The sequence below is a fragment of the Saccopteryx bilineata genome, chromosome 2 (assembly GCF_036850765.1).
Source record: "Saccopteryx bilineata isolate mSacBil1 chromosome 2, mSacBil1_pri_phased_curated, whole genome shotgun sequence".
Lineage (NCBI taxonomy): Eukaryota > Metazoa > Chordata > Mammalia > Chiroptera > Emballonuridae > Saccopteryx > Saccopteryx bilineata.
Window position 1 is genome coordinate 136,601,173 of NC_089491.1, and position 26,580 is coordinate 136,627,752.

A 26,580-nucleotide genomic window follows, 5' to 3' on the forward strand; every position below is an offset into this window, starting at 1 on the left:
ACTGCTGGTGGGAATGCAGACTGGTGCAGCCACTGTGGAAAAACAGTATGGAGATTCCTCAAGAAATTAAAAATCGAACTGCCTTTTGACCCAGCTATACATACACTGTTAGGAATATACCCCGAGAACATCATAGCACTGTTTGAAAAGAAGAAATGCACCCCCATGTTTATGGCAGCATTATTCACAATAGCGAAGATCTGGAAACAGCCCAAGTGTCCATCAGAGGACGAGTGGATTGAAAAGCTTTGGTGTATATATACTATGGAATACTACTCAGCCATAAGAAATGATGACATCGGATCATTTACAACTACATGGATAGACCTTGATAACATTATACTGAGCAAAATAAGTAAATCAGAAAAAACTAAGAACTATATGATTCCATACATAGGTGGGACATAAAAATGTGACTTAAATAAATAAATAATTAATCCATATTACAGGGCCTTAAAGCTTTCTGTTTCTTTGGTATCTATTATAAAATTTTTTTGCTTATATATTGTAAATCCCTGCAGGAAATGTCACAAATATAATACCAGAGGTTGTGAGAAAGCTTGTTTGTCTGTACCCTCACCAACCTAGAGATTATTACCTATCAATTTTATAGGTAAAAACACTATCTTATATTTGAAATTTGTGTCTTCGAATTCTAATTAAGGTGAGAATTTATTCCTTTGCAAGATGCTTTCTTTTTGGTCACTTGCCCATTTTGATGGTGTATTGATTTCTCTTGCTCATTTTTTCTTTTTAATAACAGCTTTATTGATATATAATTCACACGCTATAGAATTCACCCTTTTAAAGTGTACAACTCAGTGTTTTTGAGTATATTCAGAGAGTTATGCAACCATCACCACTGCCTAACTCCAGAAATTTTCATCACTATCAAAAGAAACCCCACATCCATTATCAGTCACTCCTCAGTATCCCCCCTTTTCTCCACCCTCAAACCCTTGTCAGCTACTAGTAATCTACTTTCTGTCTCAGTAGATTTGCTTATTCTTGCAATTTCATATAAATGAAGCATGAAGCACGAATACTCTCAGTGTAATGCTTTCAGTGTCTCATCTGTTGTAGCATGTATCAGTTCTTCATTACTTTTTATTGCTAAATAATCTATTTTATGAATGTAGCATATTTTTATTATCCATTCATCATTTGATAGACATTTGGATTGTTTTCACTTTTTGGCTATTGGGAATAATGCTGCCATGAACATTCATGTACATGTTTGTATGGACATTTGTTTTCAGTTCTGTTGGGTAGAATTGCTGGGTCATATGGAACTGCATGTGTGACATTGTGAGGAACTGCCAACCTGGTTTACAAAGTGGCTGCACTATTGTCAAATGTCATTGAAAATGTTTGAGGGTTCCAGCTCCTCCATGTCCTCACCAGAGATTGTTATTGCCAGACCTTCTTTTAGGTTTTGCTATTCTAATTGGTGTTAAGTGGTATCTTACTATGATTTTGGTTTGCATTTCCCTAATGACTAATGATGTTAAGCATTTTCTCTTGACCATTTGTATATTTTCTCTGGAGAAATGTCTATTTAAATCCTTTACCCATTTTTTAAATGGGTAATTTATGTTTTCATTGTTCCATTGTGTTCTTTACATATTCTGGATACCAGTTCCTTGTCAGATATATATGTTGCAGATATTTCCTCCCATTCCATGAATTTTCACCTTATATCCTTGGTGGTTTTTTTGTAAGCACAATCCCATTGAGGATACCACATTGCATTTAGTTATTGTGTCTCCTTTTGGCTGGAATGGTTTCTCAGAATTTTCTTGTTTTTAATGACTTTTGACAGTTTTGAAAAATACTGGTTATATATTTTTCTGGAATGATCTTCCATTTATGTTTATTAAGTTTTTCGCCTGGTTAGACTGATGTGTGTTTTGGGGAAGAAAACCTCAGAAATAAAGTGCCGTGCTCATCACACATAGCGAGGGTATGTAGGCTGCTACCATGTCTCAGCCGAGGTCATTTCGCTGAGGTAGTGTTTACCAGTTTTATCCACTATGAAATTACTCTTTCTTTTCTTCCTTTCTATACTGTACTCTTAAAGGAAGTCACTCTGCACAGTCCACACTTATAGAGTTGGGAGTTGCATTGCACTCTCTTGAGGGAAAAATACCACAAATTATTTGGAACACAAAGTATTTGGAATTCTTCTGTGTCGGAGATTTGCCTATTTTCCATTTACTTCTTTATTCATTCATTTATATCAGCATGGACTATGGCTATTTTATCCTTTGGGTTGTAACCCAGTAATACATAATTAATTTTGTTGCTCAAATTATTCTGGTTTTGGCCATTGGCAGCTCTCTGATTAGGCTTCTCCCTTCCTTTGTCATTTCCCATCGTTTGTTTTTTAAATACTACTTTGTTTTTTGGCACCACAGAGTGTTTCAGCTCCTCTTATATGTTCCCTGTCCTAGCCCTACAACCAGTATTTCTCCAGGAAACCCTGACTGATGTGCTCTGGATGAATCTGTCTTGGAGAATGACTGCCTACTTTTTTGAGATGCCTTCCAGGACCCTCAGAAAATCAGTTTTTGTATATTACGCAGCCTGCATTTTAAATCGGCATTCTAAGTATAGCAAGACCTGTTAAAAATCTCTGCAATCATTTCTTACATTGTATGCTAACAAAGAGACAAACTTTAATTTCCAGAAATTTTTTTACTGATACGGCTGTGATTTGTATTTTTTTTTTTTGCTAGGTTTTGGTATCAAGGTTGTATATCTTTATGAAATGAATTTATAAAGCTTTTTAACCTTTTTATATTCCATAGAGTAATTTAAATGTCATAGCACTATATTTTAGAGAGATCAAAAATATTTTATAATTACTGAAGACAGTAGTGTTTACTATATAAATTTTAGAAAGTCTAGATAAGCAAAAGGAAAAAAGAAAAAGAACTTAAAATTCTACTCTGCTCACATCATTCTACTGATAGGTTAATATAAAGTGCCCATGTAGTGATAATACCTGATACATTTTAAGAGCTTAATAAATGTTACCTCTTTTTTTTTTTTTTTTTTTTTTTTCTGAAGTTGGAAACAGGGAGGCAATCAGGCTCCCGCATGTGCCCGACCGGGATCCACCCGGCACGCCCACCAGGGGGCGATGCTCTGCCCATATGGGGCGTCACTCTGTTGCAACCAGAGCCATTCTAGCGCCTGAGGCAGAGGCCACAGAGCCATCCTCAGCGCCTGGGCCAACTTTGCTTCAATGGAGCCTTGGCTGTGGGAGGGGAAGAGAGAGACAGAGAGGAAGGAGAGGGGGAGGGGTGGAGAAGCAGATGAGCGCCTCTCCTGTGTGCCCTGGCCGGGAATCGAACCCGGGACTTCTGCACGCCAGGCCGACACTCTACCACTGAGCCAACCAGCCAGGGCCAAATGTTACCTCTTTTTAATGACAACAACAATAAACAGTTGTTGAGCTCAGTGTTATATAATAAAAGAATCTCTGAACTCAGTCAGGAAACCTAGATTTCACCTTACTTTTTGTGGGCTTAGTCCCTTCCAGTTTTAAGTTTGCTTGTTTTATTTCACTTAAGAATAACCTCATTGCTTTATTTGAAATATGCCACCAGTATCACCATATCATGCTATCATCCCTTCCTGTCTCCTTGTTGTCTCGTGCCACCACATAATACCTTCATTGCTCCCTCGTGTCCTTTCCTCCTGACTCACATCGTTCCTTCTGGGTTCCTTTCACTCTATCTGCTACTATTGAGGCTCAGTGTCGTGTCCTGAATGTGTCATGGAGTTCCAGACATGATTTAGGCCACATTGTAAAGATCACCAAATGTTATAAAATACTATTTAGAGATACTTAAATTTTTAATTCATAGAAAGATGGTACATTTTTCTTTATAGTCTAAAAGTAGTTCAGAATTAAATCTGACTTAATATTTGTATAGAACTTTACTTTAAAATGCTTTCTTCAGCTCTGGGCAGTTGGTTCAGTGTAGAGTGTCAACCTGGCGTGTGGATGTCCCGAGTTCGATCCCCAGTCAGGGCACACAGAAGAAGTGGTCATCTGCTTTTCTCTCCTCCTACTCCCTGATTTTTCTCTCTCTCTCTTCCCCTCTTCTAGCCGTTGCTCAATTGATTCGAGCACATTAACCCCGGGTGCTGAAGATAGCTCCTTGGAACCTCTGCCTCAGGTGCTAAAAATAGCTCAGCTGTGAGCTTAGCACCACATGGAAAGAGCATCGGCCCCAGACAGGGGTAGCTGGGTAGATCCTGGTCGGGGTGCATGTGGGAGTCTCTCTATCTCCCCTCCTCTCACTTAAATTTAAATAAATAAATAAAAATTTAAAAATGCTTTTTTCTATTTAATGTAATTTATTTCTGAAAAAAAATTCTGTGGATCCTTTCTTTTTATAAATCAGGAAACAGAAAGGAAGATTGAATAAGTCACTTAAGGTCAATTAGCCAGCAAGTAGCAAATCTAGAAATCAAACCCAATTCTTCTCTGAAGTTTAATACTCAGGTTATTTAATTCTGCACTATACTTTCAATAGAGAAAATATTTCACACATTAAGACATTACTCAATTTATATAACTTTTAAATATGAACATTTGAAGAGACATGTAGGTAATAACTACAACCTCCTAATGATTTGAAATGTCAACATTGTTTTGGGGATAATGTTAATAGTACAATATTGACTCTTTAAAATATAGCAGAAGCCTAAGGATTCTTTTGAATTTAGGAAAAGGAATGATGATGAATGCCACTAAACTTCAAATTCAGATAATTATCTAGGTTAAAGACTGCAGTTTTGCAGTGCCTTTGAGTGCTAGCAGGTGGCGTGAGAGCACCACACAGCTGTGTCTGAAATATTTATGAGTTCCTGGCATAAACTCTGTATAATTTTTGAACATTAAAATGTTAATGTGAACACAAGTTTTAAAGTAGTTGTTACGATAATAATCAGCATTGCTGCTGTTTTTGGACTACTTCTCATATAGAAAGCTACAACACTTAAATTTTTAAATGATAAATTTTAAAATTTAATTTCAAGCATCATGATTTCATTGAAAGGTATTTTAAAAGGAAAAAATTTTTACATTCTCACTATCCTAATGTAAAAACTATTTGTTTCTTTCTACTGATATATATGCATATATTTTCATAATCATGATCATAATGTAGGTACATTTTATGATTTTCTTATAAATAATTCTCCATATTGTTAATAATCTTGAGTTACCATAAAGTTGCTTATTTTATCCATGAAACTGATAAGCTGGTTGTTGTACATATTCTCTCCAGGTGACTATCGTAATTCATATTGTCTTCAACATATAAGCATTCTATTGGATTGATATTTAATAGTCAGTGTTCTCACTAGTAATATTACTTAAGAGTGCATTTATATTTATGTATTTGTTTTCTGTTTTCTCTAGTTCAAATAAAAATTTGCAGTCCTTAAAAAAATATATATCCTCCCTTGTTTTCCCTTATGTATTTGTCTAGCAAATATGTGTTGCATGCTTTTTAGGTGTTAGGCCATTGCCAAGAGCAAGAAAGACATCATTGTTACCCTCAAGTGCTGGGGTCCCCAAACTACAGCCACATGTGGCCCCCTGAGGCCATTTATCTGGCCCCCGCCACACTTCCAGAAGGGGCACCTCTTTCATTGGTGGTCAGTGAGAGGAGCATAGTTCCCATTGAAATACTGGTCAGTTTGTTGATTTAAATTTACTTGTTCTTTATTTTAAATATTGTATTTGTTCCCGTTTTGTTTTTTTACTTTAAAATAAGATATGTGCAGTGTGCATAGGGATTTGTTCATAGTTTTTTTTTTATGGTCCGGCCCTCCAATGGTCAGAGGAACAGTGAGCTGGCCCCTGTGTAAAAAGTTTGGGGACCTCTGCTCAAGAGTTTGCTGTCGAGTGGGAAAAATGGAAAAATAAGTCAGTTCTCCTGCTGTGGTATCTTGAGGGAAGTGCAGGGCTGTTGAAACTAGAGAGGAAAAATGGATGGGGCTTCAAAATCTAATTTAGCCTTTTCTTCTCAGTGCGGTTATGACTTTCTTATTCTTATGCTTTCCGTGGAAAAATAGTCTGGTTTACCTTATTTAACTGTATTCTAGTGTCTAACTTGTTTTCCTGTGTCAAGCCTGTTCATCTCTAGATAATGCCTTCATACATGCCATAATTCTCTGCAAATTAAGAAGTGTGTTCATTCAGTCTGTCACTTCTCAAAATATGTTTTAAGGAAGACTAGTTCCATAAACTGTCCCATAAAAGCGGAATTTGGGGTCAACTAAATTTGGGAATCATTACATAGCAACCTTGAATCTTGAAATTTCAAAATGTTTATTTGTGTATTACTTCCTTCAAGAAGTCCTGCTCTAAGAACCCAAGTTAACTCAGCATTTCCTGAATGTATTCAGCAGACATAGCCTGGAACTTTGAAAGAACGCCAGTTTGCTCCCCACTGTATTTCCATGAGTTGGATCAGACCTCATAATGGACACTAATTGCCAACTCTAGCTAGAAGGGAGTTTGAAAAGGTTTCCTTTTGCTCATTTTAATGTTAATCTAAATAATATTACTGTTTTTTCATTAAAGTATATGAAGTAATCTTTTTCAAGTAATTTTTTTTCTTGTATTTTTAAGGTTAAACTTTCTAGCCTGAATTTAGATGATCATGCAAAGAAGAAACTTATTAAACTTGTAGGAGAGCGATACTGCAAGACCACAGATGTACTTACCATCAAAACAGATAGGTAAGAAAGAAAAATTCAGCCGATCAGCTATATGTGTTGCTTTATTGTCCTCCAGTCCCCTGCCAGTCCTTTAAAGGATATCAACTTACATTAACTTTATATGTCAAAAGAAGTCTGATTTATATTTCTGATATCCTCATACTAGTCTACTGTTGCTGTGATCTTTATATACATGGAGAGGCTGGCCTTGATGAGTTAAATTATTGTTGTGATTTTTTTTTTTTTTTTTCATTTTTCTGAAGCTGGAAACAGGGAGAGACAGTCAGACAGACTCCCGCATGCGCCCGACCGGGATCCACCCGGCACGCCCACCAGGGGCGACGCTCTGCCCACCAGGGGGCGATGCTCTGCCCATCCTGGGCGTCGCCATGTTGCGACCAGAGCCACTCTAGCGCCTGAGGCAGAGGCCACAGAGCCATCCCCAGCGCCCGGGCCATCTTTGCTCCAATGGAGCCCTGGCTGCAGGAGGGGAAGGGAGAGACAGCGGAGGGGTGGAGAAGCAAATGAGCGCCTCTCCTGTGTGCCCTGGCCGGGAATCGAACCCGGGTCCTCCGCACGCTAGGCCGACGCTCTACCGCTGAGCCAACCGTATTGTTGTGATTTTTAATCTTTTATTTTAATATATCATGTATATAAAACTCAGGAAAGATGTTAGAGGAAAATACAAGTATGACTTGCTAGTAATTAATGCTTAAACAGGCTTTTTTTTTTAAATTAAGTGAGAGGAGGGGAGGCAGAGAGACAGACTCCTGCATGTACCCTGACTGGGATCCACCCTGCAAACCCCTTACTGGGATGCTTTGCTCATATATGGAAGTTGCTTGGCAACTGAGCTATTTTTAGCACCGGAGGCAGAGGCTCCATAGCCATCCTCAGGGCCTCCTTGGCTGGGGGCCAATCAAGCCATGGTTGTAGGAGGGAAGAGAGAGAGAGAGAGAGAGAGAGAGAGAGAGAGAAGGGGAGATAGAGGGATGGAGAAGCAGATGGTTGCCTCTGCTGTGTGCCTTGACTAGGAATTGAACCTGAACCTGGGGACATCCACATGCTGGGCCAATGCTCAACCACTGAGCAAACTGGCTGGCACCTTAAACAGGCTTTTACAAAGTCACAATGTATAAAAATTTTATAACTCACAATTAAAATTATTAAATTAACTGCAAATTTAATTTATTAAGGTACTTATGCAAATAAGCAGAATTTAAGTGCTAGCATAGAAGTACATAAAAGCCGTAAAAGATTTATCTTGTATGAATTTATAAATTAGGTCATCTGAGATAAAGAAAGGTTATTGGTTTTTACTGACTGGTTTATTTTATTCCTAGAATTATACTTTGGTTATTTCCAAGTTATGTTAAAAAAATATGTCTGACCAGGTAGTGGCACAGTGGATGGATTGTCAGCTTGGGACACTGAAGACCCAGGTTCGAAACCCCGAGGTCACCAGCTTCAACGCAGGCTCACTAGCTTGAGTGTAGGGTTGCTGGCTTGAGACAGGATCATAGACATGACCCATGGTTGCTGGCTTGAGCCCAAGGTCCTTGATTTGAGGAAGGTGTCACTGGCTCAGCTGGAGGCCCCCCCCCCCATCAAGGCACATGAAAAGCAACCTGTGACCAACTAAAGTGAAGCAACTATGAGTTGATGCTTCTCATCTCTCTCCCTTCCGTCTTTGTCTCTCTTTCTCACTCACTAAAATAAATAAATAAAATAAATAAATAAATAAATAAATAAAGACCTCTCTTTAGAGAAAAGCAAGTGGATAGATAGATACCCTCCTTCCCTCCCTGTCAGTTTCAGAGCATGTGGAGGAGTCGTCATCAGAGAGGTTTGCATCCTATGGTGTGGTGGAAAGAAATGGGCATGACACGCACGAGAGGACAACAGTGTGGAGGTGGAGAAAGATTATTACTTAGTTAGAGAGAAAATAGATTTGAAATATATTATTAAAATTCTTTTTGCTATTTTTTTAGGAGATGTATAATGTTTTTGGTTAGCGCAACTTAAAATATACATTTTAAATGTTATTGTTTGAAATTTTATAAGTATCTGATAATGTGGTTTTTTTAAGTTTACAAGTGTCAAGTCTGTGTATGAGTTTTATGGTAACAACTATTCAGAGAACTCTTAAACTTAAGTATAGAATAAACAGACTATAGTTAAAGTCATTTATCATATGATGGTTTTACTGTATATTGATATTGGAAGTAATTGATTTCTAATGTTAGGTCATTCTATTTTATTTATTTTTTAAACAGGTGGTACTTGTTAGCATTTATTTATTTATTTAGTTAGTTAGTTTTTATTTCTTTACAGAGACAGGAGAGAGTCAGAGACAGGAATAGATAGGGACAGACAGGAATGGAGAGAGATGAGAAGCATCAGTCATCAGTTTTTCGTTGAGACACCTTAGTTCTTCATTGATTGCATTCTCATATGTGCCTTGACCGTGGGGCTACAGCAGACCGAGGAACCCCTTGCTCGAGCCAGCAACCTTCAGTCCAAGCTGGTGAGCTTTTTGCTCAAACCAGATGAGCCCACGCTCAAGCTGGTGACCTCGGGGTCTCGAACCTGGGTCCTCCACATCCCAGTTTGGCGCTCTATCCACTGCGCCACTGCCTGGTCAGGCGGTCATTCTATTTTAAAGACAACAGCAGCAATACATCATTTTATAGTGTAGCTCATTTTAAAAAGAATTGACTCTGGAAAAATCAAGGTGAACATTTAGGTTATCATCTAAGATTGGTCTAGCTCAGGGGTCTCAAACTCAACTCAGCATGTGGGCCACAGAGCAAGATTACAGCCGTTCAGCGGGCTGCACTAGGTCTACAAAAGGCAACTGTTATGCAACACTTTTCTCACTGCAGTTGAAAACAAAAAAAAATCAGTACAACAAGCACAATCGTACATGCAGTTTACTCAGTGTCACAAAACGACCAGAAACTGTAGTTCGCATCACAACTGCTGTTAACTAAGCTAATATCTAGCTAGAATGCTAGAGAAATGAAAAAATACAAGTAGGCCCCTAGGCTTACTTAATTTTATCCAAAATATTTTGAACTTCGTGGATTAATCTGCGGGCCACACAAAATTGTTCGGTGGGCCACATGCGGCCCGAGTTTGAGACCCCTGGTCTAGCTCTATTTTTTAAATGAACTCAACATATGCTCACACTCCAACAGACTCTTAGTTCTGAGATCATGAAGGGCACTTGGATTGAACACAGTCATATTAAAAATAGCATAAAGCTGATGGTCGGAGACTCGACTTGGGGAAAGGTGTGAACACACAAAATACAATGTATGGAAAATGTGTTGTAGAATTGTGCACTTGAAACCTGTATACATAAATTTTTAACCAGTGTCAATCCAATATATTCAGTTAAAAAAATACCATAAAGCTATTATCAGATACAGTTAGTTATAAAAGCAAAGCGATATTCTAAATAAAATTATAAATAATTTTTTACATAGACTATCCTTATTCTAAGAACAGAATTTTCCTAAAGCAGATGAGGAATACCTGAATATAAATTATCCATTGTATTTAGTATTTGTATATTTTGCAAATAATTCTGTGTCTTAAATTTTTAGAATTTTAACTTTCCCCCTCTCTCTTTTGAAGGTGCCCTTTAAAGAGACAGAATTATGATTATGCAATGTATCTGCTAACAGTTTTATACCACGAGTCTTGGGTAAGTGATTATATGTCAATGTTTAATCATTTTGTCAATGTAAATTCCAATGATGTTTTAACCTTTCCAAACAATCTGTGTGGCAAGTACTCAGTTGCATGTTTAATGAACCACTGGATGCACTTAGGATATATAAAATGTTATAGAAAGCTTCTACTGACATCAAAAGTGAGGATCTTGAAATAGATTATGCAGTTAATTTCAGGATGTTATAGAAATCAGATGATAAATGCCTTTAAAATTCAGAGTTTCTGACTTTGGTTGGAAAATTTAGAATTTTTAACTTTTTGTTTGTCAGTTTGACTTTGGCTTAAAGTTGTCAAAGTTATGGAAGGATAATGATCTGTATAACTTTTTTTTTTTTCGAATACAAGCAGACATTTATTTAGAAAGTTACAGAGGTAGAAGAAGTGAGATGTGGAAGAAGTGAGCCAGCTGAGCTTCGTGGGCTCAGCAAACAAGTTACAGAGGCAGGAGAAAGGCCCTTGGAGCATAGGAATGAGAAAGAATATACATGCCTGGGGAGAATAGATTGGGCATGCTTCAGAGAGCATGTGCTCTGGGGAGGGAAGGGAGTGGGGAAAGAGAGGAAGCTGACATCTGTACAATTTGAGATTTGTAATTCACCCTGTTATTTAAATAAAGTGCAGAACAAAGCTCCAGAACTTTATAGAAAGGTATTTTAAAATTTTACTAACACTTGCTTAGCCTTTTGTGTAAATATTTCTCTAGTATACATTAAAGACAGTTAAGCGCAATTAATTATTCAAATAGTATTTATAGTCTTGTGTCTGGCTGAGAGTTTTAGTATATGCATACAAATGTGTAAGGACAATATTGCTATGCTTTAAAGTTGGTAATGTGGCCCTGGCCGGGTAGCCTTAGTGGTAGAGTGTTGGCTGGGTGCGTGGATGTCCCCGATTCAGTTCTGGTCAGGGCACACAGTAGAGGTGACCATATGCTTCTCCACCTTGCCCCCTTTTCTCTTTCTCTTTCTCTCTGTCTTCCATTCCCGCAGCCATGGCTTGAGTAGCTTGAGTGAGTTGGCCTCGGGTGATGAGGATGGCATCATGGCCTCCACCTTAGGTGCTAAAGATGGCTCTGGTTTCAACGGAGCAATGGCCCCTAGTGGGCTTGCCAGGTAGATCCCGGTAAGGGCACATGTGGCAGTCTCTCTCTGCCTCCCCTCCTCTCACTAAAATAAAAAAAAATAAAAGAATAAAATGAAATTGATAACGTGTTTAGGTAACTCAGTTTAAAATTATATTTTTTAAATTAAAATAATCTTAGATATGCATACAAATTAAATTTTTTGAAGCTTGCCCAACATAGGCCTGGGTCTCAGTAGCATTTCATATTGGCAGCGTGTGAAAGAGCACAAATGGCTGGATAAAGAGTCAGTCTCTTTAGGTGTTCAGAGGGCTTTATGTGGAAGAGGTGAGATTTGTTTTTCATGACTTGAAGGGATACAACAGGTAGAAGCAGTAGTGAGATGGACTTCAGTTCACTGAGTGAAAACTTTCTAAGAGTTATCTACAGATGAAATGGCTTACTTTAATACTAGAAAATGTTCCTACTTCGTTGGGGATGTTGTAAAAGGCACTACTTAGATAAATACACCACTTACAAGAATTAGGGGATCAGGGAATGTGCAGATACTCCAGTACTTTCAGCCTTTTGTACAGTGCATTTTCACCAATGAAATAAAAGGTTTTGCATCTCATTTGCATAATCGAACAACTTTATTTGACTTGTTTGCTTTTCTGATATTCTTGTTTAATAAAAAAAAATCAAATGTTTTTTTATCGCTTTATATTTATTTTGAAATATCCCCTAATTTTTGTGAGCAGTATAGTTGCATTAATGGCATTGGAGCCTCCTTTCATCCCTGAGATGTTGAAATTCTGTGAATATATGCAGCCCTCCTCTAAACTGTTCACGTCATTTCATTGATATTGATAAAACAGTTGTATCACAGAAGGGTGAGTGGAAATAAAAGAAAATGAAACATTGTCATGGGGTTAGTGAAGAAAAGTAGCTGGTAGCTCTTCTTTTGAGGTCTTCTGATCTGGATGTTTTAGTTCCTTCCTGTCTCCTGTCTTCGGGAGCAACATGGTAGTAGTTAATCTCTCTTTCCTGTCAGTTGATTTTTGAATGCTTTTGGCTTAAGGCAGTTAAATTCATTCCCTTTCTAGCCAACAACATGGCTGCATGAGCTACAGAGCTGTGACTGACACTGAAAAAGTTAATACTAAACAATAACAGCCAACTAATTTTGTGTCTCTTATTTTGCCAGCAGCCTGTAAAATGAATTTCCTCTAAAGGAAATGACAAGAGTTAAATAAATTCAGTGAAAGTTGACTCACTGGATTCTTTCTGTGGTTCCATGACATAGAATCCAAACGAGTTTATATTCTGGATTCACGCAAAGAGCTTGATCTTGAACTCTTAACTACTTTGATGCCAGAATGAGTAGCCACGTACAACTGTTTTAAACAGATACAATTAAAGAATTCCTGTATTAAACTTGGCTCCTGATCCTTTCTAAACAAGTGCAATAGGTGAAGGAACTTTAATGCCAGAAGAACTGGGAGATTTGTGGAGCTGGTGGAACAGAGTATTTATTAAGTTGAAAAAATTTTTTTCCTCAGTAGTGTGAAATTCATACTTGAAATTGATGTTACCACCTGGCATTTAATCAGATATTTAGAGAGCCCCTTTTAAACCATTCCTTTATTTTAGAGACTAGTTTCAGAGCATTTAGTACATAAAAACTAAGCTTTCCTTAATTTCTTAGCTTTGGAGCCTCCCCTGGAGGTTACCTCTAAGTAGCGCAGAGGAAAGTAGTAGGGTTACATTTCACACAGTGCTGAAACATCTCCGCCAAGCTGTTCAGGATAAGAAAGTTACTGTTATGTGCTCTTCAAAACAATTTCACTATAGAAGCATCCAAGTAGACTTCTAAAAAACAGACTTCACAAAGCATTGACTTCAGGCATGGAGGCTTCGCCATGTTTCAAAATATGATTATTTTAGTGCTAGGAGGGTGGCAAGAGGCAGACTCATCTCAGACCAGTTATTTTTTTTTTTCTTTTTCTTTTTTTTTACAGGGACAGAGAGAGAGTCAGAGAGAGGGATAGACAGGGACAGACAGACAGGAACGGAGAGATGAGAAGCATCAATCATCAGTTTTTCATTGCGACACCTTAGTTGTTCATTGATTGCTTTCTCATATGTGCCTTGTCCGCAGGCCTTCAGCAGACTGAGTAACCCCTTGCTCAAGTCAGCGACCTTGGGTACAAGCTGATAAGTTTTTGCTCAAGCCAGAGGAGCCCATGCTGGGGTGGGGGGTGATCTCGGGGTCTCGAACCTGGGTCCTCTGCATCCCAGTCCAACACTCCATCCATTGTGCCACCTCCTGGTCAGGCAGACCAGTTATTCTTGAACAGTTCACAGAAGCAAAGATCCTTGTAGAAATCTGTTTTAATATTTTGGTATTGCACATTGTTAGCTTAGGAGTGAATTAAGTTTTAACTTTTGGAACCATACAGACCTGGATTCAAATCCCATTACTTGTTATTTGTGTAGCCTTGGTCAGCCATTTAACCTCTGCAGCTCATTTTTGGATGGATCAGGGAGAATTTATGTGAAATGTCTGGCAAATAGTGAGTGGGCTCTCAGTAAATGGTGGCCTATTATATTGTTGTTAATGCTCAAATGAAGACATCTTAGACTGGTACATTCATTTATTCCCAATTTCTGTACACAGCTTACATTTAATTTGATAGGTTCTGTATAAAGGTAGTGAGATCTGTACTCTGTTTTATTTAAAATTCTAGAACATGTGTTCTACTTACATTCTGACGTAACTAATAACGGAACTTCCTAAATTTTAATTTTGTTGTATGATATTTTTTAAACCTTCCACAAGTGGTTTGGTTAAGAAATGATTGGATGAAATATTTTGCGAAGTGATTTGCACAAAAAATAGACTAAAACCCAGACACTAGAGGAAAGGAAAAAGCACTTGCTTAGAAGACAGAGACCTAAAAAATATCAAAGTCCAAGGGTTCTTGGATGATTTTGATATTTAATTACTATTGGTAGTTTTAAATTTGAGTTTTTTGGCTGTGTTATTTGAATTTCATGATAGTTTCATTGCTAGTCAAAAAATATATCTAGCTTTGTAATAAAGTGGTTCTGAAAATTCATATAACAAAATCTTAGTTGGATAACATTACCCTCGCTAAAAAGGTTCATTTATAAAGGTGACCTTATTGCAAGTATTTTGATAAAAAGTGAAGAATACTTTTGCAGAGCCATAATCTTCATTTAATCTATTTGGTTTATGGCTTCACTGTGATTGTGTGTGCTCACTTGTGCATAAATTACCAGGGTAAATTACAGTGCTATTAATGGTAGGACTACAAAATGAATGAACCTCTGCCTTGGGCATCTTTATTTCTAAATGGAATTGATGGTTACAGGATACGTAAAGGCAAAATTTATATCAGGATTTTGACTGCAGGGGACAAGGGGTTGTCGGCACCCCTAACCCCCACATTGTTCAGGGGTCAACTGTAGTCTCCTTTCCTAGGTAACAGAGGTAGGAACATAGGCTGTGAGGGCGCAGACAAGGATTAGTTCTCCCCAGAGGCCTCACAAAAGTGGTGGCTGGTTGAAAGATGAGTAGCAGTGCGGCAGAAAAAGGGATGAAGGACTGTAGGCCCTTGCGTTCACAGAGCAGGCAGAAGTTTGCTGCTGCCAGGGTATAACGGTAAGAGGGCAGAGGTGGGAGATGAGAGGAAAGCTAAGTCAGACCCAGATCGAAAACAGGTTGCATAGCTCAGTTAGGGTTGTGAATTTGCACACAGAGGGCGCATTGGGCTGATGCAACATTTTACTAGTTGTTTGAAAAGAACCTCTTTCACAGTTTGTAGTGATTATGAAAGAGGAAACCATCCTTTTGGCAAATATCAAGTGTGCTTTCATGAAAATGAACTTTTTGGTGGTTGATAGGCAAATAAGTGTTTACTGGTTGCCTGTTATGTCTTTGGTATTGTTGGATATGGAGGTTAATACTTAAGGGGAAAAACATCATCTTTCATTTAGGGACACTAGTAGAAGCAAGTTGTTTTAGTAATAAATATTACAAAAGTATGATAAAAGTTGTATAATTTACTATTTATTTTTTACTCTTCTCTATGGCTATATTTCTTATATATCTTGCAAGGCTTTAGTTGATACCCACTTTGAGCCTCTTTTTTTTAAAAATTGAGATATAATTGACATATAACTCACTAGTTTAAGATGTACAGCATAATTGATACATGTATACATTGTGAAATGATCACGATATGTCAAGTTGATAGCCTTCACCACATATAGTTATAAATTTTTTCTTGTGATGAAAACTTTTTAAGATCTACACTCTCGGCCTGACCTGTGGTGGCGCAGTGGATAAAGCGTTGACCTGGAAATGCTGAGGTCGCTGGTTTGAAACCCTGGGCTTGCCTGGTCAAGGCACATATGGGAGTTGATGCTTCCTGCTCCTCCCCCTTCTCTCTCTCTGTCTCTCCTCTCCCTCTCTCTCTCCTTTCTAAAATAAATAAATAAATAAATAAATAAATAAATAAATAAGAGAATTTCCAAAAAAAAAAAAAAAGATCTACACTCTCAGCAGCTTTCAGGTGTACAGTACAATATTATTGACTTACGGTCCCCATGTTGTATGTTATATCTCCGTGACTTTCTTATTTTATAATTGGGAGTTGGCACCTTTTGACCACCTTTGCCCATTTTGCTCACCCTTCTTCCCTGTCCTCTGGTAACCACCAGTCTGTTCTGTTTCTGAGTTCAGTGTTTTTTGCTTTTGTTTTTAGATTCTACATGTAGGTGAGATCATATTATATTTGTCTTTCCCTGACTAATTTCACCTAGCATATAGTTCTGCCAAGATCCATCCATGTTGTCACAGATGGCAAGATTTTCTCTTTTTTTATGGCTAAGTAATTTTCATTGGGCATATATGTGTATATATATCTCACTCTTTATTCATTCACTTATTGATGCATGCTTAGATTGTTTCTATGTATTAGCTATCGCAAATAATGCTGCAGTAAATATGGGGTACTGATATCTGAGTTAATGTTTTTATTTCCTTTGCATAAATATCCAGAAGTGGAATTGCTGGATCATATGATAGTTCTTTTTTTTTAATTCAGTGAGAGGAGGGGAGGTAGAGAGACAGACTCCCACATGTGCCCCAACTGGGATCCACCTGGCAAGTCTAGTAGGGGGTGATGCCCTGCCTGTCTGGGGTGTTGTTCCATTGCTCAGCAACCGAGCTCTTAGTGCCTGAGATGGAGGCCGTGGAGCCATCCTCAGCGCCTGGGGTCAGCTTGCTCCAGTCGAGCCATGGCTGCAGGAGGGGGAGAAAGAGAGAGGGAGAGAGAGAGAGAGAGAGAAAGAGAGAGAGCGAGAGAGAGAGAGAGAGAGAGAGAGAAGTGAGATAGGGAGGGGTAAAGAAGATGGTCACTTCTCCTGTGTGCTCTGACCGGGAATCAAACCCAGGACTTCCATATGCCAGGCCAACACTCTACCACTGAGCCAACTGGCCAGGGCTAGGCTTGTTTCTTTTTAAAAGACACCAAGGGTAATTCAGGTGCTGAGCTCTGATTGTTAGTAAATTCCCCAATTTTTGAGTGTTAATAAAGAAACTGATTAGAAGGTTGATTTATCTCTTTTAAGATAAGACGTGTATATAGTATTAGCTGAGAGTGTGGAATGGACACTTGAATGAGAGTCAGGAAAGTGGGGAGGGGTTGTCTGTCATACACCCAGCCATACATTTTCTGACTTGATGTGGTGGGCTGTGACAGCTGCTCTGGATTCTTCAGTGGTAAGATGATACAACAAAGGTGACACTTCTCAAGTTCCTTTGCCTTCGGGCAAGATTCCATTTTCCCTTCATGTTCAACAGTACGGTGCACTTACAGACCTTTAAGAAAAGTTTGTGTTCTTTCCCACCCAGTGCCTGGAGTCATGAATCTGAGCATTATGCTCTTGAAGTCCCTCTCTCACCTTTATCTAATTAGTCTCTGGGTCTTTTCAGTTTTAGCCTTAAATATCTGTTAAAAAAAAAAACCTGTTTTCTCCTCTTTATCCCAACTGCTACTACCCTAGTGTGAGTCTTATCTTTTGCATGCAAACCCATAACAGCCTTATTGACTTTCCTGTCTCATCTGTCTTCCATGTTGCTGTTAAAGTAATTGTTCTAAGAAACAAGTCTGTTGTATCTATTTCTTTATAAGATAGTCCTTCAGTGGTATCCCATTACCTAGGATTAGATCTGAGCATCTTAGCCTGTCTGTTCACTGTCATTTGCCACCTCATTATCAGCTACTCAGGAAATGTAGGTTATATATCCTATATGGCAGCCATAATGAACATAATGTGTTCTTTCATAACTTTGCACATGCTGTTCTCTTTGCTTGTAATCTTTTTTCCCCCCAGAGTATCAGCCTTGCAAATTCATACAAGTTAGTACACCTCAAATGTTACCTCTCTTAAGTTAACGCTTGCCCATCCTTTTTCCCTTCACCCTCCTTCAGTTAGCATTTCTTTTATTACTTTTATGAAATTGTTTATACACATGGCTGCCTCACTCCATTAGACTTTGACATCACTGAGGACAAGGACTGTACACTTCATCATTATATTTCTAGCATCTATTACAATGTCTGGCATATCAGCAGTCAATAAATTGTTAAACTGATCTGAATTGAATTGAATTCCTTTACATATTAAGTTAAAAGTTAGCTGTGGTAACTGAAAGAATTGGGAGGAATTTATTATTCATTATGCATACTTATCTCTTTCTATTTTTTATAATTTTTAAATAACTCTGGGGTTTTTCTTAATGGTTGAACTGTTTTCCCTCATATAGCACAATGCCTTACTTGTAATCATGAGAAGTGGAATATTACTATGATTCATGTCCTAGGGAAAGCAACTTGTAAATAAGATGGTAGAAGGTGACAGATTTGTGTGCTAAGGAAAACAGATATTTCTTTGCCTTGTCACGTCAGAATGCACTGACCAGCCCTGGGTGGATGGTTCGGTTGTTTGGAGCATCAACCCAATATGCAAAGGTTGTGGGTTCAATCCCTGGTCAAGGCACATACAGGAACAGATTGATGTTTCTGTCTGTCTCTCCCCCTTCCTCTTTCTCTGAAACCAATAAATAAATTAAAAAAAAAAAAGAGTACACTGACCATTGCATGAATTAGCTATTATTAGTATGTTTTTCTACACATTGAATTTATGCTTACAAAGGGAAGAAAGCAGATAGGTTCCAGTTAAATTATTCTTTTGTTTCTTTTATATTTTTACCATGTTTCTATGGTCCTTGGGACATGTTCTGCGACTAGCAAGCAGGATGATTTGGGGCACATTATTTAGTTACCCTGAGCTTCAGGTTCCTGGACTGTAAAACAGATGGTATAAAGTGTTACCTCATAGGATTGCTGTGAAAGGTAAAGGAGTGAATATGTGTGAGGTGCTCAGAATAGTAAGTGTTCTTTTTTTTTTTTTTACAGAGGCAGAGATAGACAGGGACAGACAGACAGGAACAGAGAGAGATGAGAAGCATCAATCATCAGTTTCTCGTTGCACGTTGCGACTTCTTAGTTGTTCATTGATTGCTTTCTCACATGTGCCTTGACCGTGGGCCTTCAGCAGACCGAGTAACCCCCTGCTGGAGCCAGAGACCTTGGGTCCAAGCTGGTGAGCTCTTTGCTCAAGCCAGATGAGCCCGCGCTCAAGCTGGCGACCTCGGGGTCTCGAACCTGGGTCCTTTCACATCCCAGTCCGATGCTCTATTCACTGCGCCACCACCTGGTCAGGTCTTTTTTTTTTTTTTAAATGAGAGGTGGGGAGGCAGAGAGACAGACTCCTGTGTGCACCCTGACTGGGATCCATCCAGCAAGTCCCCTACTGGGTGATGCTCTGCCCATCTGGGGCACTGCTCTGTTGCTGAGCAACAGAGCTATTTCAGCGCCTGAGGCAAGACCATGGAGCCATCCTCAGCTCCCGGGGCCAATTGCTGGAACCATTTGAGCCATGGCTACAAGAGGAGAAGAGAGAGAAAGAAAGAGAGAAGGAGGAGGGGAAGGGGTAGAGAAACAGATGGTTTCTTTTCTTGTTTGCCTGACCAGGAATTGAACCCTAACCTCCACATGCCAGACCAACACTCTACCACTGAGCAAACCAGCCAGGGCCAGAATAGTGGGTATTCTGATAGCTACTCAGATTCAGCCCATGCTACTTGCCTCACCTGGCCTTCATTCAGTTCCCTGCATGTACTAAGCTTTTCCTTCCTCTAGGTCTTTATGGCCTACTTCTGACTGGCTTCTCCTCAACTCCAGGTCTCCTACCAGTCTAGCAGTTCCAGGAGAGTGCTGTAGTTGTGCAGTCCGTATTTACTGAGTAAATGAATGAGTGACTGAATCGAGCCCAGCTGTGGGAAAGAAAACAGGGTCGTGTGGAATGGAAGGTCACTCCCTCCAGGTTACTGTAGTCAGAGCAGGTTGTCTCATCTAGGCACTGTGTGTGTGTGTGTGTGTGTGTGTGTGTGTGTGTGTATGTGTAATGTTCACCCTTATAAATCAATGGTGAAATTATAAATATTCAGGGGTTGAAGTATTAAAATAGGCACCAGATTCTTTGCTTGAATGACAATCAGTTTAAGCTTACAGTGATATTTTTATTGCCCTCCCAGTATTTTTGTGCAATTGTTTATGCTTTAAAATTGACACACTCCAATTACACTTCAAAAAAGGAAACAACTGCACACTTTCAATCCTGGGTGTATTTTAGGAGCTAAAGTTTTGACTGTGAATTATAAGATAAATTGTAATCATGGCAATTTTTTAAAAAATACTTTATTTATTGAATTTAGAGAGAGAGGAGAGAGAGTAAGGCAGGGGGTTTGGAGGAGCAGGAAGTATCAACTCATAGTTGCTTCTCATATGTGCCTTGATCAGGCAAGCCTGAAGTTTCGAACCAGTGACCTCAGAGTTCCAGGTCAGTATGGCAGTGTTATTTGTTTGTTTGTATTTTTCTGACATTAGAAGCAGGGAGGCAGTCAGACTCCTGCATGTGCCCAACCAGGATCCACCGGGCTTGCCCACGAGGGGTTGAAGCTCTGCCCATCTGGAGCGTTGCTCTGTTGCAACCAGAGCCATTCTAGCACCTGAGGCAGAGGCTACGGAGCCATCCTCAGCGCCCGGGCCAAGTTTACTCCAATGGAGCCTTGGCTGCGGGAGGGGGAGAGAGAGACAGAGAGGAAGGAGAGAGGGAGGGGTAGAGAAACAGATGGGCCCTTCTCCTGTATACTCTGGCCGGGAATCAAACCCAGGACTTCCACGTGCCAGGCCGACGCTCTACCACTGAGCCAACCGGCCAGGGCTAATATAGCAGTGTTTTTTAAATGAACTTAGAAGAACATGCACGATGTGCCACTGTACTGATTGTTATCTTAGGGTGGTAGAATTATAGACGATTTTCTTTCCATTTACTTCTCAATAATTTGATCTTTCTGTGGAAGATGTATGTGGAGCTGCAGCCTACTGATACTATATCTGAAGTCGGTTCTGGATAATGACCCAGTTAGCATTCAACCCCTGTGTTTAGAGGTCCTTAATGTAAAAGTGAACTTTTGCTTAAAGACATTGTAGTTAAAGAAAAAAAAAATTTTTTTAAAGAAGGAAACTTCCAAAAAGGCCATTTATAGTCATAAAAATGTAAAAATCTTATTTCACAATTGTTATTTTTAAGTATACCATTTCAGAGATATTGCTTATTTAGATACTAAATGGTGTTAACTGTAATATTTCTCACTGAATGTGTCATGTTTCTAGAAATGTCTGCTACGTGTTTTAGTCTAAATCAATTATATTTAATTGTTTCCCAAATATTTCCTTTTTCTCTTTTTTTTCTCATTCTGTACTTTCTCCCAGGTGATGTAAATTGTTTTGTGTGTGCTGACAACTGCAGACTCTTTCTGTCGTCCAGCCTCTCTCTTGTGTACCGTGTTGTTGAGAATGCCCCGCCCCTTGTTGTGAGTCATAGATGCTCACTGACTGGGCTTAAGCAGAGAAGATACAGGGGCAGGCAGGATTCTCCAGAATCTCAGGAACGGGCAGGAACAAAAACAAGACAGTGTGAGGGCTGTTTTTATTCCCTGGGCTCTCTTATTCTGTGGTAACTGCCTCTTTTTTTTCCATTTGAAGACTAATTACCCCTCCTTCAGTCTGTATGTCAGATAGCATGACTTTCACGAGTTCAGAATTTATAGGACTGGTCACCCAGGGTGAGGGGAGGGAGAGGTGAGGAAAGAGGGCATCAAAGGAACAAAACTAAAACTAAGCTGAATTTCGTTTTCTCTTTGGGTTCAAACTCCAAGGGCGGGCCCCTGCCCCAGTTGGGCATTGCTCAGCTGCTGCGGCCTGCGGCAAGGTGATGCCAGGGAAGCAGCAGGCCGGGCACACAGTCTGCACATGGGAGTTGCTAATTGATAGAGTGGATCAACTGAAGGAATGGACAAGCTGACCCAGCTCGGGCTGTTAATCAGAATACCACAATAATGCGATTCTGGTTATGGTTTTTAAAATAGTCTTCATATTTTTAAAGAAAAATACTAATATATTATGGATAAAATGACAAAGTCTGAGGTTTCCTTCAAAGTAAGTACAGTGAGAGCATGGTAAGGGGTCACTGCTTTTATGTGTTTTCTTTAGAAAGAAGCATATATAAATAAGATTGGCTATGAGTTGATAGATGAAACTGGATGATGGGGCCTGACCTATGGTGGCACAGTTGATAGAAGCATCAACCTGTAATGCTGAGGTCGCTGGTTCAAAACCCCAGGCTTGCCCAGTCAAGAGGCAATCAATGAACTAAAGTGAAGCCACTATGAGTTGATACTTCTCTCTCTTCCCCCTCCTCTCTGTAAAATCAATAAATCTTTAAGAAAAAAATAGAGAAACTGGATGATGGGTGCATGTAGTGCTGTTGCCTTTACTTTTATATTAATATATGGTCAGAATTTTCTATAATACTATTTTTTTGCAAGAGAGCAAGTGAGAGAAACAGAGAGGAAGGGAGATAGATGACAAGTATCAATTTATAGTTGCGGCACTTTTAGTTCATTGATTGCTTTCTCGTATGTGCCTTGACCAGGGGGCTTCAGCTGAGCCAGTGATCCCTTGCCCAGGCCAGCGACCTCGGGGTTTCAAACCTGGGTCCTTAGCATCCCAGGTTGACACTCTATCCACTGTGCTACCACCTGGTCAGGCTATAGTAGACTTTTAATCACAAAAACAAAACTGTTATAGTAGAGTTAATAGCCTCATGTAAATGGTTAGCTTATAAAATGAATTAATTTTGTTCCAGTGTATTATCACATTTGAATAATGATTTGTTTGTTTTAGCCAGCTCTATTCTTTATTTCACCTGAAGAATTTCAGCAGATGTCTAATATGAATAAGCAAATGTATCTTTGGTCTAAAATACTTGATTATGAAAACATTAGTTTGTAGCCAGGGTGCCTGGACACATATAACTTCTCCTAGGACTACGCAGCATATAGTAGGTTCTCAGTAAGTGTTTTTTGAAAGGGTGCCCCATTGCAGTCACGATCCAAAAGGCAGCTTTGTCTATTCAACTGTTTTCTTACAATTTATTTATTTTTTATTGTTTAAGAAATGTTTGTTTTGTGTAGGCTTTTCCATCATTTGAATTTTGCTGTTTGTATCACTGTAGTAAAATTTTTAAAATTAAATGAAAGCAGAGGGTACTTGTGATTGCTCCAGGCTCACCTAGCCACCAGATCTGAGGAAATCAATAGCAATCATGCCTATAACACACCTTGGCAAACCAGTGTAGAATCGTATAACCAAATGTCAGGGGAATATAAATAAAATGTTGGAAATTATCCATGTATTTACTTTGGTATCTCCTGTCTAAGCATCTGTTTCAAAGCAGTTAAGAAAATCTTGATAAATCTAGGTGAAACATTTTTGAAACCATTAAGTAGTCTTTATTACTCTTATTAATCTCCTATTAATATTAACTTATTAATTACTTGATTAAAAGTAACAATCTCTTAATTAGTTGACCTCAAGCAGTCAAGAATGAGATGGAAAGACTGTTTTACTTATTGCTTTATAAAATATATTTGTTGGACTTTTAAGTTAAATATACTTTACTTGTAAATTAGAATTATGAAGAAACTATGACATTATAAATGTCTTGAAACAAACTATTTCTAAGAATAGATAGAACCATTTATCTAGAGCATTTTTAAGGGGCTGACATTTTTTCTTCTTCCCCAAATATTACAGTTAAAATTAGGTTGGGTAGGGTAATTTTGTCTTTTTTTTTTTTAACGTACAAATTCAGAATTTGGCTGTTAGAAATTATTTGCCAGTGTTGTTTGGGCAGGACACACCAAGAAAAGTGCCACACTGATTCCATTCCCCTCAGCCAAGCCTCACTACCAGATGAAGAGGGGGCATAGAGTTGATTCTCAACCAGGTAAGATATTTCTAGAACATAAGTTTAGACATTGTCTTCAGCCATAAATTCACTGTAGGGAGGTGGGCAGACAGTACAGGGATCCGTGTTGGTTAAGGAATTTGGGGATAAGGGGAGACATCCTTCATCCTATTAGTTTCTCTCGAAGGAAAGAGATACTTAGTTTGAAGGCTGAAAGAAAGATTTCTTCTTGCTGTGTGTCTCTGGCGGGGAGCCTCTCTTCCGGGCGTCAGTGATCTGACTGGGGTTGCTGAGTCAGCGGCATCCCCAGTGGCCTGTTTGCACTTCGTGGGGCTCCTCTTTTACCCTTTGAGGGACAGATCTCCAGTACATTTTCCTCTTTTTATAGGGGTGGGGTGGGAGGGATGCATGGGTGAAAACTACCTCATTCTTGGTGCTCACTTAGCTTGGAGGAGCCCTGTCTGCTTGGGCTGGGGAAGAGTTATGAATGAATTGATGGACAGAAGGACAGATAACAACAAAAAATAAATTAAAAAATCAAGAGGAGGGCCCTGGCCGGGTAGCTTAGTCAGTTAGAGGATCATCCTGATATGCTAAGGTTGCAGGTTGGATCCCAGGTCAGGGAACATACAAGAGTCAACCAATGAATACATAAATGAGGGGAACAACAAATCGAAGTTTCTCTCTTTCACTCTAAAATCAATTAAAAAAAAATTTTTTTTTAAATAAGGAATGAAATAATATATTAAAAATACTGCCTGATCAGGTGTAGAGCATTGGATAAAGTGTCAGCCTGGGACTCAGAGAACCCAGGTTTGAAACTCCAAGGTTGCCAGCTTGAGCACAGGCTCACCAGCTTGAGCAAGGGGTCACCGGCTTGAATGTGGGATCATAGACATGACCCCATGGTCACTGGCTTGAGTCTAAGGTCTCTGGCTTGAGCAAGGGGTCACTGGCTCGACTGGAGTCCCTGGTCAAGGCACACATGAGAAAGCAACCAATGAACAACTAAGGTGCCATAACGAAGAACTGATGCTTCTCATCTCTTTCCATTCCTGTCTGTCCTTCTCTCTGTCTCACTGTCTCTCTTGCTAAATCATTCAACAAATCAATCAGTAGGAGTTTTTAATATTTCTGACACTCTATATATAATTTACCTCTTTCCTAATACTTTAAAATGTTACTACTTTGGGGGTTAGCACCTTAAAGTTGTAAGAATAGTAGATGACTCTGCAGTGGCCTCTAGCTCAGAATCTTACTGTGTGTGAACTCGGAATGGGGTTGGGATTCAGCACTTCTTGTAACCAGAGCACATTACTTATTAGCTGCTTTGTTTGATTTTTCACAGAGTGTTACATCTTCATTTAAACCATAAGGCTGAATTATATTACTATGAAACCTACCAGTGTTCGCTCAAATGGCATGGAAATAAATTTTGAAAGAAAATAACAAGTGGTAACAAAAATAATTTCCATTATAGGAACAGAAAAGAAAGATAATATCAAAACAAAATTCCAGCATATATGAAGTCATTATGACTGAAAATCATGTCTAACACATACTTCATATTTTTAATTTTGTTATAATAATTGGTCTTTCCTGTCATCCCCACAGGCATGTTACAAATATAAATACTGTCTCCACACTCATTATTGTTAACCGCAGAAATGTGAACCATTGATGTGTTAGAGTTTAAGGCCTAGAAAGCTGCAAAAAAATGAGTTTTGTGTATCTTTTGGAAAACAGCATTGCTTTATATGTGAAGTTAGAATTAGTAAGCGGTAACGGAGTGTCTGCATAACGGGGCGCGCAGCCCTGAAGCCGCTGGTGCGGTGGAGGGCAGCGCTGGGCAGAGGGGTGCAGAGTGGGCACTCGTCGTGTTGACCGGGCGCTCGCCACACTTTGCAAACTTCTCTTCCTCTTAGAACCCCAACTTTATCTTTGGATAATATTTCCCAGAATTCAGAACTCGTTTTTTTCCTTTCAGAAAACTGAGGAATGGGAGAAAAATAAGACTGAAGCAGACATGGAAGAGTATATATGGACAAATAGCTCCTCAGAAAAAAATATCGTGGAAACACTTCTCCAAATTAAAGCTGCAGAGAACCACTCAGAAGTAAATAAAGACGAGCTCCTTGGGACTAAAGAAGTTGAAGATTACAGGAAGGCGGTTGTTAGTCTTAAGAACGAGGGGGAGAGTGAAAATACCCTTTCTCAGTACAAAGAATCAGTGAAGAAACTGTTAAATCTGGCATGAGTCATGTAGAAATGTTCTTGATTTGTTAATTTTATGACCTATATGTAATTGTTATATAATTTGATATAAAGTTTAATATGTTAAAAAAATTACTTCAGAGTTAAATTTATTACTTTATACATTCATAATTGCAATGATTATTCACAAATTTTCTTCTTGATGCTCTGGGACAATTAGACTAATTAGATCTATTTAGTCACCTGCTACCTTTGTTCCCTACACATTAGCACTTACTAGATGCTTCTGAATTATAATTTGGTTTTTTTGGGAAGCTAGGCCCAGAGCCCAGGCCCCCACTGCTATT

The 26,580-nt window shown here is 39.0% G+C and overlaps 1 protein-coding gene across 1 annotated transcript in view; it reads left to right on the forward strand.

Moving 5' to 3' along the window:
- The window catches only part of MRPS35 (mitochondrial ribosomal protein S35), a 52,322-nt gene extending 25,954 nt beyond the window's left edge, over positions 1 to 26,368 (forward strand). Inside the window, exons 6-8 of the mRNA XM_066258021.1 lie at positions 6,659 to 6,768; positions 10,390 to 10,459; positions 26,007 to 26,368. Of these exons, the coding sequence (XP_066114118.1) occupies positions 6,659 to 6,768; positions 10,390 to 10,459; positions 26,007 to 26,276 (450 nt within the window). The 3' untranslated portion in view covers positions 26,277 to 26,368. The remainder of the gene's footprint in view (positions 1 to 6,658; positions 6,769 to 10,389; positions 10,460 to 26,006) is intronic.
- Positions 26,369 to 26,580: the final 212 nt, after the last annotated feature.